This window comes from Ranitomeya variabilis, chromosome 1, assembly GCF_051348905.1.
Source record: "Ranitomeya variabilis isolate aRanVar5 chromosome 1, aRanVar5.hap1, whole genome shotgun sequence".
In the NCBI taxonomy this organism is placed as follows: Eukaryota; Metazoa; Chordata; class Amphibia; order Anura; family Dendrobatidae; genus Ranitomeya; species Ranitomeya variabilis.
In genome coordinates, this window is record NC_135232.1 from 1,061,519,960 (window position 1) to 1,061,537,945 (window position 17,986).

Here is a 17,986-nt window from a genome sequence, read left to right on the forward strand (position 1 = left end):
TGCAGGACTGCAACAATTCCTACGTGAGGGCTCTGCAGCAGTCTCGGCGCATGCAGTCAGCGACACTGCCAGTAGTACCGTCGCTGGCTAGCATGACTCCGACTACTGCTGCAGAGCCACTCCAGCCACCCCACCGAGGTCCACGTGCCGAGCGACGCCACCACAGGCACCATACCAGTTTGCCGCCGACTCCTGCTCCTGCCAGGCCCTCATCCACCCGTAGGAGTGATTCTGGGGGCCGTAGGAGTGAATCTGGGGGAGCTGACGCAGGAGGAACAAAACACACAAAAAAGAGGAGGCACACAGAGGCACACAGTGAGGCTCTGGCTGCTCCAGTAGAGACTCCAACTTCTCACCATGGCTCTAGCCGCAGCAGGAGCAGCCAGGGCAAAAAAAAATACCAACGTCTTGTGTTGCCTCCTCCCTCCCCTACAGATGATCCGGTTTCCCCAGTATACCCTACGGAGGGGTTGGACCTGCCTTCCAGCCTCCTTGACTATGGTTCCTCCTCCTCCTCTACCTATTCCCCTCCCCGTCAAAAAAAACACCAATACCAGTCACCGCTGGTAGCGGATATTGATCCCCCCTAATTTGTTTCCACTTTTTTTTCTGTTACCCCCCAATAAAAATTATTTTTTTGAATACAATATTTGTTCTTATTTTCAAGTACACTTCTCGGCAATTCACGCCGTGCGCCGTTTACACATATTATGTGCTTCAAACACCTCATATATGCAATGTCAGACACTATTTTTTGCTTTTTTAATTTTACCTTTTTTTGGGTGTCTCTCATTGCTGTATGAGGTGTTTACAAACACTAAAGTGTATGAGGTGTTTTCAAACACTAAGGGTATGTGTCCACGCTCAGGATTGCATCCGGATTTGGTCAGGATTTTAAATCAATATTTGTAGCCAAAACTAGGAGTGGGTGATAAATACAGAAGTGGAGCATATGTTTCTATTCTACTTTTCCTCTAATTGTTCCACTCCTGGTTTTGGCTTACAAATACTGATGAAAAAACCTGAGCAAATCCGGATGCAATCCTGAACGTGGACACATCCCGTAAAGGTACCTTCACACTTAACAATGCTGCAGCGAAACAGACAATGATGCAGATCACTGCAGCATCGCTATTTGTTTGCTGGAGAGCTGTCTGTGGGACAGCTCTCCAGCGACCAACGATGCAGAGGTCCCCGGGTAACCATGGTAAACATCGGGTTGCTAAGCGCAGGGCGCACTTGCGATGTTTACCCTGGTTACCAGTGTTAAAGGAAGAACAATAAACATATACTCATAATCGCATCCCCCGGTGTCAGTTTCCCTGCACTGACTGAGTGACGTCTCTCACAGCAAAGCGGTCACATCAACGCTGTGCTGTGCATTCACTTTACGTCCGCCGCTCAGTCAGTGAAGGAAGTGGACGCCGGGGGACGCGAAGATGAGTATATGTATTTTTATTTTTACATTTAACACTGGTAACCATGGTAAACATTGGGTTACTAATCGCGGCCCTGCGCTTGGTAACCCGATGTTTACCCTGGTTACCATTGTAAAACATCGCTGGTATCGTTGTTTTTGCTGTCAAACACAACGATAAACGGCAATCTGACAAACCAATAAATATGTTATATGGTATGGTATAAATTTGTACTTTGAAGCAGGGTAGAAAACTGAAGAAAAATTTTTTATTAAACAACAACATTTTAAAAACAAAGGGTTTTTCAGATAAGGCACATTACATTATTGAACTATAGGTAGATGCCAAATTTGACATAACCAAACCAACCAAAACGGATATTGCACATAATGTAGAATTAGTTTATTACCATATTATATTTTTAGCACAATAACAATACAGGGATTTATTGGTGTAGTTAAATCCAGAATAAAGTCCAAGAGTAAAACATAAACACTACACCATTGTATCTTGCCATGACACACGGCCAACATCTGACACAAAATAGGCCGCAAAACGATCCCTCATCTGTGCAATTTTCACACTTGTCCTCAGAGGATGATCCTGGTAATCGGGCAATGGGTTGGCTATGGGTTCATCCAGTTCAATGTTCAGTCTCTCTTTGGTCAGAATATAATTGTGGAGAACCACACACGCCTTCACCACCTCATCCACTGTCTCAGTTTTCAGATTAATGGCGGATCCTAATATCCGCCATTTGGAGACAAGGATGCCAAAGGCGCACTCCACAGTCCTTCTGGCCCTGGACAGTCTATAATTGAAAACCCTTTTTGTATGGTCCAAGCCCCGACTGGAGTAGGGTTTCAGTAGGTTGGCAGACATTTGGAATGCCTCATCCCCAACAACAACCAAGGGCATCGCAGGGCCTTCGGTGTGGGGAAGAGGTCGTGGCTGTGGGAAATTAAAATTGTTCCCATATAATTTTTGGCCCATATCCGACTCTTTAAATGTGCTCGAGTCATTTGCACGGCCAAACGCACCAATGTCCACTGCGAGAAAACAGCAGTCGGCACCGGCAATTGCCATTAGCACAGTGGAAAAGTATTTTTTGTAGTTGTAGAAAAGGGATCCACTTTTCCCTGGCTTGGTAATCCGAATGTGCTTTCCATCCACCGCGCCAATACAGTTTGGAAACGAACACACTTCCTCAAATTTCTCGGCGTTGGCCTCCCAGATTTCTCTTGTAGGGACGGGTAAAAATTCCTCACAAAGATTATCCCACAAAGCGCGGCATGTCTCAGCAATAATTCCGGAGAGAGTGGAGACTCCAATCCAGAACTGAAAATGAAGGGATCTCAAGGTCTCTCCGGTAGCCAGGAAACTGCCAAGAAGAGAAAGAAATTATTACATTAAAGTACATAATTTATAAAAGTACATTGTAATTTATAAAAGTACATTGACCATACCAAACCCCAAAAAAATAAAAATAAAAATAAAATAAAAGGGAAGAACATATCACAGTCATTCAAACAGCTACGTACCGTATAGTCACCAGCAGCCGCTCCTCTGCGGAAATACCTCTCCGGAGCTGCGTGTCCTGCCTGCCAATGGATCCTTCCACCCGACGCAGAAGATACCGGAAGCTGTCCTGAGACATCCTGGTATATTGGAAATATTTCTCCAGGTTGTCATTGAGTTCGCCAAACAAGCTATGGTATGCTCCACGGCTCTCCCGGACTTCCAAGATAGGGTGTATCCAAAAGCGGCGACGACTCCATCTCCGTTTTTCCCTTTCCCTTTGATGAGAACAGGCGACAGCATAGGCATGAGCCAAGGCAAATTCTATCTCCATATCCATGTAGATACTGTCCATGGGACGCTCCATCATGAATACCAGCAAAATGGGAGGAATTCATCTCTGCCAGGGTATATATACACAATTACATAAACACCAACCCTCTTCTAGCCATTGGTGGTCCTTATCTATTGTGTAGACACTTTTTTTTGTGGGTGGGATGAAGAATGACTCACTGCACAAAAAAACGCATGCGGCGCAAAACGCTGCGTTTTTTGTTACAAACGCAACTGCGTTGTCCAAAAACGCAGCGTTTTTCGCAGCGTTGTGCATGCGTTTAACTGCGTTTTTGTTTGCGTTGTGCGTTGCGGCGACGACGCTGCGGCGCACAACGCAAATGTGAACGTAGCCTAAGATACATACCTGCTTGTTGCCTGGTTTCCCTGTGTTTCTCCACATGTTTTGGCTAACCCCTGTTACATCCCTTGTAATTTTACATATTTATCTCTTAATAAAGCTGTATACTTTTTAACCTATGGTTCTTGGTGGTGCGTATTCTTTGTTTGAGTTCTGCCCATGAACTGTAAATGTATAACTGGAAAAGCCTTTTACCACACAAACCAGACTCTGTATTATATGTGCAGCATATCTGGGCCTAAGTATCAGGAATTATGACAGCGACAGAAGAATTGGCTACCGAAAATCTGGCTCTTTCGACACCGAAGATTGAAAATCTGATTTTGTTCTTCTTCCTATAACTCAGGACAATACTGAGCGACACAAAGCACACAATGAATAATTGTAAGCACACACATTTATCATAACCATCGCAGAGAGCGAACAAAACTTCCCCGAAAATACAAACAACTGATGGATTTCAGGGAAATTAATATCCGTTTGTTTTGCTAATGACGGCAGATGTTTTTGTCTTATAAATCTTATGCGGGGGAGATGGAGCTTGAAGTATTGCTGCTTAGATATTCAGGATTTGTAATAAGTGACTAGCTTCTTGCCTTAAACTACATCTAGACGTGGAGTGAATGTAATGATGTGAACCGATTGGGGCCGGGCGCACAGGACAGATACAGAAAAGGGGATTTAGAAATTAAAACTTACTACCTATCCATGAGTCCGACTGATCCTGAGCGGGGGGCTCTGAGATGATCAGTAGATCACACCGGGAACTATTAGGCTCTCCCTCTCTTACATGAGATGGGTGTGCGAGAGACTTTATCATTATATTGCCCTGTGCGTCCTGGGCAGGATTGTGTTATGGGACAGGAAGGGGGTTTTAAAGGGACAGTCAGCACAGAATGACTGTCCAAACCAAACTGATGACCCCACCGTGAAGCACCGAGCGGCGGGACTTGGCCTGAACAATCATTCTGTGCTGACCGTCCCTGTAAATTAAGTCCCCGGCCACTTATACAGTCTTGAGATTGCCCCAAATTTGGGTTTTCACAAAGATTGCCGCTTCAGTGTTTTTAGCTCTTTTAGTCAGATGTTTCTATGGTTACTGAAGATTATCAGCATTACAGTAGTTTTCAAACTTTTATTAACAAATACATCAAGTTTATATAACGACTCGATAATTACTGTGGTGACCCTTATTTTTCTGGACATCTGACCTTTGCACTGGCAGCTATCAGCTCATGGGCCAAATCCTTATCCAGGATGTGCTGGGAGATGATCACTCTATGAGGCTGCAGCACGTTCCTTTAATCCTCGGAGACACATAGTCGCTTAGAAACATGGTAGCCCAGAAAAAAAAACTGTCTTGGAAGCACACAACCCCTCTAATGTTAATATAAAAGGTTTGTGAGACCAAAACTGGGGCCCAGATACCTCTAAGTTATCATCAAAGGAGATGGCTGAATATTAGAACCATAATGAAAAAATCAGCTCCCAAATTCATTCAATGGGTTCTCTGGTATCGGAAAACAGAAATATATGAAGAAATATAGAAAGTGGTCACACTCGGGTCAGAAGACCGGCGGCCAGTCTGTGTATTGCTGCTATAGGAGAAATATCTGCACTCTCACTCCCATTAGCCACAGGTGATTTTAACCCTTTAGTGACAGAGCCAATTTGGTACTTCATGATCGAGCCAATTTTTACAATTCTGACCACTGTCACTTTATGAGGTTATAACTCTGGAACGCTTCAACGGATCCCACTGATTCTGAGATTGTTTTTTTCGTGACATATTGTACTTCATGTTAGTGGTAATATTTCTTCGATATTACTTGCGATTATTTATGAAAAAAATTTAAATATGGCGAAAATGTTTAAAATTTTGCAATTTTGAAACTTTGTATTTTTATGCCCTTAAATCAGAGAGAGATATGTCACACAAAATAGTTAATAAATAACATTTCCCACATGTCTACTTTACATCAGCACAATTTTGGAAGCAAATTTTTTTTTTTGTTAGGAAGTTATACAGCTTTTAACAGTTGACCAGCGATTTCCCATTTTTACAACAAAATGTACAAAACCATTTTTTTAGGGACCATCTGACATTTAAAGTCACTTTGAGGGGTGTACATGACAGAAAATACCCAAACTACACCCCTCAAGGTTCTCAAAATCACATTTAAGAAGTTTATTAACCCTTTATGTGCTTCACAGGAACTGAAACAATGTGGAAGGAAAAAATGAACATTTAACTTTTTTTTGCAAACATTTTAATTCAGAACCAATTTATTTATTTTATTTTAACACGTGTAAAAAGAGAAAATGAACCACGAAATTGGTTGTGCAATTTCTCCTGAATACGCTGATACCCCATATGTGGGGGTAAACCACTGCTTGGGCACACAGCAGAGCTTGGAAGAGAAGGAGCGCCGTTTGACTTTTTCAATGCAGAATTGGCTGGAATTGAGATCAGACGCCATGTTGCGTTTGGAGAGCCCCTGATGTGCCTAAACAGTAGAAACCCCCCACAAGTGACCCCATTTTGGAAACTAGACCCCCCCAAGGAACTTATCTAGATATGTGCTGAGCATTTTGAATGCCCAAGTGCTTCACAGAAATTTGACGCAAAGCCGTGAAAATAAAAAATCTTTTTTTTTTTTCCACAAAAATGATTTTTTTTTAGCCCCCAATTTTTATTTTTATTTTCGCAAGGGTAACAGGAGAAACTGGACCCGAAAAGTTGTTGTCCAATTAGTCCTGAGTACGCTGATGCCCCACATGTGGGGGTAAACCACTGTTTGGGTGCATGCCAGAGCTCTGAAGGGAGGAAGCACCATTTGACTTGAGCGCAAAATTGGTTGTCGTGTTTGGAGACGCCCTGATGTACCTAAACCGTGGAAACCCCCCAATTCTAACTCCAACTCTAACCCCAACACACCCCTAATCCCAACCCGATCCATAATCCTAATCACAACCTTAACCATAACCCTAATCACAATCCCAACCCTAATCCCAACCCTAACCATAACCCTAATCAAAACCCTAAGCCCAACACACCCCTAATCCCAATACACCCCTAACCCTAACCTCAAACCTAACCCTAATCCCAATACAGCCCTAACTCTAGCCCCAGCCCTAAGGGTACCATCTCACAGTGGCACTTTTGTCGCTACAACGGTACGATCCGTGACGTTCCAGCGATATCCATACGATATCGCTGTGTCTGACACGCAGCAGCGATCAGGGACCCCGCTGAGAATCGTACGTCGTAGCAGATCGTTTGGAACTTTCTTTCGTCGCTGGATTTCCCGCTGTCATCGTTGGATCGGTGTGTGTGACACCGATCCAACGATGCGTTCGCTTGTAACCAGGGTAAACATCGGGTTACTAAGCGCAGGGCCGCGCTTAGTAACCTGATGTTTACCCTGGTTACCGTCGTAAATGTAAAAAAAAACAAAAACAGTACATACTCACATTCCGGTGTCCGTCAGGTCCCTAGCCGTCTGCTTCCCGCACTGACTGACTGCCGGCTGGAATGTAAGAGCAGAGCACAGCGGTGACGTCACCGCTGTGCTCTGCTTTCACTTTGCCCCAGCCCTAACTCTAGCCCCAGCCCTAACTCTAGCCCCAGCCCTAACTCTAGCCCCAGCCCTAACTCTAGCCCCAGCCCTAACTCTAGCCCAAGTCTAGTTGCCGGCCGGCAGATCATGGGAGGCGCACTGCGCATGCGCCCGCCATTTTCTTACCGGAGGAAGAAGCAGACGGTGAGGAGGGGACGCAGGAGGACTCAGGGACACCGGTAAGTATAACTGGGTCCCTAAATCCCTCTATTTCTCTGTCCTCTGATGTGCAATCACATCAGAGGACAGAGAATGACACATCATTTTGTTTTGGGTTTTTTTGCGGCCGCCGGTAAACAGTTAATTACCGGCGATCGCAAAACAGGGGTCGGTAAAAACCGACCTCGATCATGTTCTTAGGGGTCTCTGCTACCCCCGGCAGCTGAGACCCCAAAGATCTTCCGGGTGCCGGCGGGCGGGTGCACTGCGCATGCGCCCGACATTTTTTCTGCCGGAACTTTGGCGGCGCCCATCGGGAGCTACGAGGAGCACCAGGGGAGACGGGTGAGTATCGGGGGGCGATCGGGGACCCCATTTCTCTGTCCTCTGATGTGCGATCACATCGGAGGACAGAGAAATTAAATGGGAAATCACATTTTTGGGGGGTTTTTTTTGCAACCCAGGGGTCGGTAAGAAAACCCTGAATCATGTTCTCTGGGGTCTCGGCTACCCCCGACAACCGAGACCCCAGAGAAAATCCAACTTAATTAACGGCGCTGTGGTTTAAGAACCCTTAACTGCCGCCGTTAAAAGGCGTATCGGCGGTCGTTAAGGGGTTAAGCAGATTAGCTGGTCCATTCATGTCCCATAAATTGAAGGCTTTTTAGCCCAGGAGAGGTGACATATCAGGACAGGGACCCAATTTACGAAGGACGCCTTGACATGGCAATTGGGCTCACATACATTGGCCAATCTATACACTAAGTACCTTCCTTTTTTCATAGCAATTTTTCCAGATAAATATTTCAAGTGTACATTATATAGCACTCTTTTCCATTTTCCTATGGCAGCAATGCAGTTTCAATGTTCTAGAGTAATCCTTCTTTGTATATTGTGGTGCAACATTACTATTTGTAGTCAGTGTATTGTCATCCGATCTCGGACCGATATTCGCACAGATGTCTGAATGCGCCCTTAGTTGTGTTTTGAGTTGAAAGTCTTTTTGTGCAAGAGAATCAGGCACCTCGCGACTTCCACAACCCCAGTTTAAGGACTGAAATTATTCCATTGTGTTGCGAGAGATAATGACATCCATTCATCTGCAGAGAATGTTCTTACTAACTTTTTCCAAGAGCCGAGGGGAACGGTTATGAGCCCAGAAAATCTATGAAGTGCAACCTACTAAAAGTCACTGCTCCCTGAAGCTTCTGCTTCAATAAAAAAAAATGTACATGTCCTACAGAGAAGAAAGTCACTAATGGCCAGATTTCCACCGGCATCAAGCTCTACATACATATAATACATTGTGGAGTGAGGACATGTATTCAAGAATTATTTTTTACTGCATAAGTCCTAATGTTCTCCAAGGCAGTTTTTGTTTTAGTTTTGTAAACTTGTTTACAGAAAAACTTAAGAGGACGTCAACCTACGAAAACCAGTCTCCGCCATCATCTGCCTATATGGACTTCTCAGCTTCACCTCCTGCCATCCTCTTCTAAAAACCTTTTATTGAAAACTCATGTGTTAACCGATAATGCCCCTGTTAGATTTACACATCAGTCCTGGTGCCAGAAATCGCCCCTATAGGAAGGACACAAACCATGAATCCTCCTATGCTCGGCTAAAAACCACGACAAGTCACAAGCGGCAGGTGTCAGCCCAGTATTACAGCTTCTACAGGGACTAAACTCAGACTCATTGCATTTATTTTTTTTGCTGAAGGAGGTTTAGATATTTTTCTAAAAACCTTAAGATGACTACTAACACTGACTCCCTTAAACCTTATTAAAATGTATGCAGATTTTATTGCCGCAGCCCTTAGTTTTCCACTTTGGCACACCGGTAATAATTCACTAGATGTAGCTTCTACCCATCTGCCCACGAGAATGATTTTCCGTATATGTACTAAAAAGTTTATCCCTGGACGGAGGTTAAAGCGATACTACGGCAGCTGTGGCAGCGGTGGCAGTGATTTATGGCGAAACTATGGCCGGTGCAGCAGCGGTGGAAGTGATTTATGGCGATACCATGGCAGCTGCAGCAGCAGTGGCAGTGATTTATGGCGATACTATGGCAGCTGCAGCAGTGGTGGCAGTGATTTATGGCCATACTATGGCAGCTTCAGCAGGGGTGGCAGTGATTTATGGCGATACTATGGCAGCTGCAGCAGTGGTGGCAGTGATTTATGGCGATACTATGGCAGCTTCAGCAGCGGTGGCAGTGATTTATGGCAAAACTATGGCCGCTGCAGCAGCGGTAGCAGTGATTTATGGCGATACTATGGCAGCTGCAGCTACGGTGGCAGTGATTTATGGGGATACTATGGCAGCTGCAGCAGCGGTGGCAGTGATTTATGGCGATACTATGGCAGCTGCAGCTACGGTGGCAGTGATTTACGGCGATACTATGGAAGCTGCAGCAGCGGTGGCAGTGATTTATGGCGATACTATGGCAGCTGCAGCAGCGGTGGCAGTGATTTATGGCGATACTATGGCAGCTGCAGCAGCGGTGGCAGTGATTTATGGCGATACTATGGCAGCTGCAGCTACGGTGGCAGTGATTTATGGCGATACTATGGCAGCTGCAGCAGCGGTGGCAGTGATTTATGGCGATACTATGGCAGCTGCAGCAGCGGTGGCAGTGATTTATGGCGATACTATGGCAGCTGCAGCAGCAGTGATTTCTGGCGATACTGTGGCAGCTGCAGCAACGGTGGCAGTGATTTATGGCAATACTATGGCAGCTGCAGCAGCGGTGGCAGGGATTTAATACTCAACCTATAGATGCAAATCACAGTCTCTCCAGCTTTGATTGACATGGCAGACATTTCGTACGTCCTCCACAAAGTCTGTATGACTCTCGTTGCATGCTACAATAGGGTGCACAGGATCTGACGCTGGATGACGTCAGCCATGTCAATCAAGGCAGGAGAAATGGCAATTACGGGGACAGAGGACTCGCCAAACAGCATATGGAGAGGAACAATTATAAAAGGCATTTTCTTTGGTATACAGGGGAGTTGTGATCTTATGAAGAAGTTGAAGGTGTGTTATTAAAGGGAATCTGACACCAGATTTATGCTCCCCTGTGTAAAAGCAGCATGATGTACAGGCACATAACCAGATTCCAGTGATGGGTCGCTTACTGGGCTTTTTGTTGCAGATTTGATAAAATCCATTTTTTCCTGCTGTAGATCCACCAGATCTCTGAATGGTGAGCTCTATATACCCCAGCCACAGCACCGATTGACATATTTCTGTGTACACTGTGCATAGGCAGAAAGCTGCCAATCAGTGGTAGGCAGGGGGGTAATACAGAGCTCAAGAATATGGAGGACTACATGGCAGCAGGTTTACTAGTTCTCCAGTGATAATCTGATGATAAAACAGTGATTGTATCAAAACTACAGCAAGAAGCCTAGTAAGTGACATCACTGGAATCAGGGTCTCAGTATCTGCATTATGCTGCTCTCAGATTAAATGGTAAAAATTTGGCGACAGTCTTTTTAAAGATGACTGAAAGATGGTGGATATAATACATATTTTTTGGTGACAGGTTCCCTTTAACTATAGCCTTAGTTAAAGGTGGAAGGATGGCTACAGAGTTTGCTGCTAGTCTGACAGTCCTCTTTAAGCTGGAGTCACACTAAACGACTTACCAACAATCACGACCAGCGATACGACCTGGCCGTGATCATTGGTAAGTCGTTGTGTGGTCGCTGGGGAGCTGTCACACAGACCGCTCTCTCCAGCGACCAACGATCAGAGGAACGACTTCGGCATCGTTGAAACTGTCTTCAACGATGCCGAAGTCCCCCTGCAGCACCCGGGTAAACAGGGTAAACATCGGGTTACTAAGTGCAGGGCCGCGCTTAGTAACCCGATATTTACCCTGGTTACCATTGTAAAAGTAAAAAAAAAACACTACATACACATTCTGATGTCTGTCACGTCCCCCGCCGGCGTCCACAGGGTTAAAACTGCTTTCGGCAAGAGTGCTGCTAATGCACGCGCTGCTGCCGAGAGCTTCCCTGCACTGAATGTGTCAGCGCCGGCAGTAACAGCGGTGACGTCACCGCTGTGCTCTGCTTTACGGCCGGCGCTGACAGTCAGTGCAGGGAAGCTCTCGGCAGCAGCGCGTGCATTAGCAGCGCTCTTGCCGAAAGCAGTTTTAACCCTGTGGACGCCGGGGTACGTGACAGACATCAGAATGTGAGTATGTGGTGGTTTTTTTTTAACTTTTACAATGGTAACCAGGGTAAATATCGGGTTACTAAGCGCAGCCCTGCGCTTAGTAACCCGATATTTACCCTGGTTACAAGTGAACACATCGCTGGATCGGCATCACACACGCCGATCCAGAAATGACAGCGGGTGATCAGCGACCAAAAAATGGTCCTGATCATTCCCCAACGACCAATGATCTCCCAGCAGGGGCCTGATCGTTGGTCGCTGTCACACATAACGAGATCGTTAGCGGGATCGTTGCTACGTCATCAAAAGCGTGACGTTGCAACGATATCGTTATGTGTGACTCAGCCTTAATTTAACTTCATCATGTAAAAAGGAAGGAATAGGGTGACAATGGGTTTTTATTGCATTTTATTAACACGGTAATCACAAAAAGGTGACAGTAAACAGAGACATTTTCTATTCACAAAGTATAGTAGATAGCCAAACCTTGTTACCTGCTGTGGCTTTCTCTGCTGAGCCTGTGGCATTGGCCTCACTTGGTCCTCCTCCTTCCTTGGGCTCGCTGGAATAAAGCCGGATTTGTGCTTGCACAGGCAGGTGGCTACATGGCATTACACACAGGAGCCCTCTGCTCTTCACAGGGTGCTGCCATCCTAGAGAAAAGCGCAGGCATGTAAGTAATAACCGCATGCACTACACAAGCAGAACGCCAGGCGGGTTTCTCCTGGCAGCGTCTAACCAGATGGCGGCATCACAAAAAGCCCTGTGTGTGAACTGTGTGTACCCGTAAGATGCTGCAAGAGGGATAGATGAAGCAGGGCTTACCCGCCATCGTGACCACACATGTCTTCCAATGACGCTTTCCATATACATAAATGTAGTGTAATTAGGCCGATCCTATATGAAGGCATGCAGAGGTGTTTCCTGTAAGCGCATGGGAATGTGTAAAAATCCTGGATGAGTCCACTCACATATTGTCCACTAGCAGAGCTGGGGTTACAGTGGCTTGCGCACTCCCCAGGGCTTTTTACCTATAATTGGTGTTTGAATATTTTTGTAATCTGATTTGTGTGTGATGCATCAGCAATAAGTTGGTGAAGTGAGACAAATTAAATTTATGTTGTCAAATAAGTAAAAAATACCATGTGCATATGTATTCACCCCTACAAATGTATGGTGCAAGTAATTACCCTCATAAGTCACATGCTTAGTGACAGGACGTCCCCGTGTGCAATCTAAGTGTCACCTGGTCTGTCAGTATATATACTTTACCTTTTCTGAAAGGCCACAGAGGCTGCAACACCATTAAGCAAGAGGCACCACTGACCAAACACCATGAAGACCAAGGAGATCTCCAAACAAGTCAGGGGCAAAGTTGTTGAGAAGCACAAGTCAGGGTTGGGTTATAAAAAAAATACCCCAATCTCAGATGATCCCCATGGCACCATCAAATCCATTATCATCAAATGGAAAGAACATTATACCACAACAAACCTGTCAAGAGAGGGCTGCCCACCAGAATTCTCAGCCTGGACACAGAGGGTATTACCGTATATACTCGAGTATAAGCCGACCCGAGTATAAGCCGACCCCCCTAATTTTGCCACAAAAAACTGGGAAAACTTATTGACTCGAGTATAAGCCTAGGGTAGAAAATACAGCAGCTACCGGTGAATTTCAAAAATAAAAATAGATGCTCCATACCATTCATTATTGCCCCAAAGGAGGTTCCATATAAAGCTGTGCCATATATAATGCTCCATACCGTTGATTATTGCCCCATAGATGATCCATATATAGCTGTGCCATATATAATGCTTTGCACCCCTCATTATGGCCCCATAGATGCCCCATATACAATGCTCTGCACCGTTCATTATGGCCCCAGATGCTCCATATAAAGCAGTGCCATATATGCTCTGCACTGTTCATTGTTGCCCCATAGATGTGCCATATAAATCTGTGCCATATATAGTGCTCTGCACCGTTGCCCCATAGATGTGCCATATAAATCTGTGCCATATATAATGCTCTGCACCGTTGCCCCATAGATGTGCCATATAAATCTGTGAAATCTGTGCCATATATAATGCTCTGCACCGTTGCCCCATAGATGTGCCATATAAATCTGTGCCATATATAATGCTCTGCACCGTTGCCCCATAGATGTGCCATATATAGTGCTCTGCACCGTTGCCCCATAGATGTGCCATATAAATCTGTGCCATATATAGTGCTCTGCACCGTTGCCCCATAGATACTCCACATAAATCTGTGCCATATATAACGCTGCTGCTGCAATAAAAAAAAAAAAAAAACACATACTCACCTCTCTTGCTTGCAGCTCCTCAGCGTCCCGTCCCGGCGTCTCTCTGCACTGACCGATCAGGCAGAGGGCGGCGCGCACACTAGTACGTCATCGCGCCCTCTGACCTGAACAGTCAGAACAAGAGGACGCGAAGACAGAGCGGCGCCCGGCGTGTGGAACGTGGACAGGTGAATATAAAATACTCACCTAGTCCCGGCGCTCCTGGCGCTCCCCCTGCCTGTCACACTGTCTTCGGGTGCCGCAGCTCTTCCTCTGTCAGCGGTCACCGGCACCACTGATTAGAGAAATGAATATGCGGCTCCACCCCTATGGGAGTGGAGTCCATAATCATTTCTCTAATGAGCGGTCCCACGTGACCGCTGAACAGGGGAAGAGCTGCGGCACCCGAAGACAGTGTGACAGGCAGGGGGAGCGCCAGGATCGCCGGGACTAGGTGAGTATGCCTCAGCGCCCTCTCCCCCTCCACCCACCGACCGTGACTCGAGTATAAGCCGAGAGTGGCACTTTCAGCCCAAAAATTTGGGCTGAAAATCTCGGCTTATACTCGAGTATATACGGTAATCAGAGAGGCAGCACAGAGATCAAAGGTTACCCTGAAAGAGCAGGAGAGATCCCAAGCAGAGACTGAAGTATCTGCCCATAGGACCACAATAAGCCGTACACTCCATAGTGGTGGCCTTTGAGGATGAGTGGACAGAAAAAAGCCTTTACTTACACACAAAGATAGTAAGGCTCATTTTGAGTTTGCCAAAAGAGATGTGGAAGATTCCCCAAATGTATGGAGGAAGGTGCTGTTGTCAGAGGAGACCAAAATTTAATTTTTTTGGCTATCAACGTAAACACTATGTCTGGCGCCAAACCAACAAAGCTCATCACCCTACCAATCTGACACATACGGATTAAGTAGCGGACAACCTCTTTACATTGGATTAGCCCATCACCCACCTCAAAAGCTTTCTGTAGGCTGCAGAAGACATCCTGCTCCAAGCACAAACTCTGGAGCGACGTCACCGCTACCGAAGAATAGGACCAGATTGGGACAGCCATTATCCATGTTCCCCTATTATTATTATTATTGCGCCATTTATTCCATGGTGCTTTACATGTGAGGAGGGGTATACATAATAAAAACAAGTATTATAATATTAATCAATACAAGTCACAATTGGTACAGAAGGAGAGAGGGCCCTGTCAATGAGGGCTCACAATCTACAAGGGATGGGTGAGGATACAGTAGGTGAGGATAGAGCTGGTCGTGCAGCGGTTTGGTCGATCGGTGGTTACTACAGGTTGTAGGCTTGCCGGAAGAGGTAGGTCTTCTGGTTCTTATTGAAGGTTTCGATGGTAGCCGAGAGTACGATATGTTGTGGTAGAGAGTTCCAGAGTAAGGGCTTGTTTCCACTTGCGAGAAATACGTCCGTGTTTCGCATGTGGAAACCAAGCTCTGGCGCCGGCACATTGGAGCGAAGCGTGCAGCTCCATGTGTTGCTATGTGGCCGCACGCTCCGCTCTGGAGTGCCGGCGCCAGAGCTTGGTTTCCACATGCGAGACACGGACGTGTTTCTCGCAGGTGGAAACAAGCCCTCATGGTGATGTGCGAGAGAAATCTTGTATGCGATTGTGGGAAGAGGAGATAAGAGGGGAGTAGAGAAGGAGATCTTGTGAGGATCGGAGGTTGCGTGCAGTAAAGTACCGGGAGACGAGGTCACAGATGTATAGAGGACACAGGTTGTTGATGGCTTTGTATGTCATGGTTAGGGTTTTGTACTGGAGTCTCTGGGCAATGGGGAGCCAGTGAAGGGATTGACAGAGGGAAGAGGCCGGGGAATAGCGGGGGGACAGGTGGATTAGTCGGGAAGCAGAGTTTAGAATAGATTGGAGGGGTGCGAGAGTGTTAGAGGGGAGGCCACAGAGCAGGAGGTTACAATAGTCGAGGCGGGAGATGATGAGGGCATGGACAAGGGTTTTTGCAGATAAAAAAAGCAGCATGTTCATTAATTTTGAGGATTTTCTGTGTTTTTCACGCAATTCTATGTATTTGGAAAAAACGCACAAAAAAACGCATCAAAAACGCGAAAAAAACGCATGCGGTTTTCTGGCAGAAATGTCCGGTTTTTGTCAGGAAAATTTCTGCAAGAAATCCTGACGTGTGCACATACCCTTAAAGCTCGTATTATGTCACAACGGGTGACGCAGTAGTGTGCAGTCTGGACCCCAGAGAGTAGAGACCATTAATAAGAGTTAGGCCTCATACACGGCTGGATTCTGGGTATCCATAAGGAGCTGTATAGGAAACCCATAGAGCTGCAGCCTGTGCTCTGAACCTCTCGGATCATATGGAGACATGGCGGCTTCCTTGTCAGATAATGAATGAATATCAGAGAGAAATCAGGGCTGCTCCATCTTGTGACTAATGTGGACACATTCTCCCATGTCCAGCACTTGCCTAAGCATCAATGGTGGCACACGAAGAAAGAAGCGACTTGGTGCCCATCTGTGAACAAGAGAGCATAGGGAAAGGGCATATAAAGTTGGCGTTCTCCCTTCGGTCAGTTTGCAATATAAGTAAATGACAAGTTACTAAAATCAATTTTGAGAAGCGGCTATTAAGTGACATCCCGCAGATGTATTGCACATTAACACTTAATTAGTAGAAAATCATCTTTGACAAGTAAGAGCATTGTGGCATGGCACACGGCTCTGGAACCAGCAGACTGACAAAACAATGTCACAACACGATTGCCATGAGTCAATAAGATTTCTCTTCATGGGCGCTAACAATCTTGTATCTCAAGGTATGGTAAGTAAAATTTGCACACGGTGCCCACTATGGGAAGGGCCTGTCCCCACTCCTGACAGGTCTGCGGGGGGCAGTACGCCCCTACACATCTGACACCATCCAATCATTGCCGACTGAGTAGGGACACACCGCTTTGTGGTGCTCTGATGTGAAGATATCACCACCCTTCCCATGAACTCCACTTTTGGCTAGGGTTTGGCACTTTCCTTGGCAACATAGGACGTAGTATTAGATCCTATGGTGGGTGCAGTTGTATCCAGTGGGCTCACGAGCTGAACCGGCTTCATACACAGCCAGCACCTACCTCCATCAACAACAATAGGAACTAGCTCAAAATACTGCTGTTTAAAGAAGCACTCCCATCAAAGGTTTTATCTTCTTATTAATATATAGCAGTCATCATACTATATAGCACTGAGTACTTACAATTGCTCATTTTGCCTTTCTACCCAGCTATTTCTCCTCTTCTCTTTGCTCTATGTAGAAACAGGAAGTCTCTTGTCCCTGCCTATATCATTCCTCTCTGTCTTCTGACCCAGCTGCTCCCTCCTCCCCAACAGGGACTTTTGCAGTGACTCATGACTCATGCAAGGACTCTACATAGAGCTTAGTCTACGTTCACATTTGCGGTCTGCGCCGCAGCGTCGGGCGCAGCAGCGTCGCCGCATGCGTCATGCGCCCCTATATTTAACATGGGGGCGCATGGACATGCGTTGCACTTGCGTTTTGCGACGCATGCGTCACTGCGGCGCACGCGTCCGGGCGCAGAGGACGCAGCAAGTTGCATTTTTGCTGCGTCCAAAATCAACCAAAAAAAGGACGCATGCGTCGCAAAACGCAGCGTTGTGCATGCGTTTTGCTGCGTTTTTGTTTGCGTTGTGCATTGCGTCGCCGACGCTGCGGCGCACAACGCAAATGTGAACGTAGCCTTAGAGGGATTCAGCTAGTCAGTTATTAATCATGTGATGTCATAGACCTAATGGAAAACAAAATTAGCTGGGTAGAAAGGCAAAATGAGCAATTGTAAGTACACAGTGCTATATACTATGATGACTGCAATATATTAAGATTCAACATTTGGAAAGGAGGAGGGAAACTTCTTTAAAGGGGATATCTGGGACTTTAAAAAAAAGGCATGTAGTTGCTAACAGAGGCAACTACCCGCCTGTCGTATCCGGTGCCGGTCATTAACCGCTCCTGCCAGAGGATTCAGCTGCTCCCTGTCAACAGAGCAGCAGTTTCTCTTCCTGCTGAC

General features: G+C 46.0%; 1 protein-coding gene across 2 annotated transcripts in view; it reads right to left on the reverse strand.

The window, feature by feature from the left end:
* The window catches only part of SLC30A9 (solute carrier family 30 member 9), a 128,474-nt gene that overhangs the window by 99,107 nt on the left and 11,381 nt on the right, over positions 1–17,986 (reverse strand). Inside the window, exon 2 of one of the 2 annotated variants that reach the window (XM_077279840.1) lies at positions 12,097–12,255. The exons of the other annotated variant lie outside the window; for it this stretch is intronic. Coding sequence (XP_077135955.1) covers positions 12,097–12,255 — 159 coding nt within the window. The remainder of the gene's footprint in view (positions 1–12,096; positions 12,256–17,986) is intronic. 2 annotated transcript variants of the gene reach the window in all.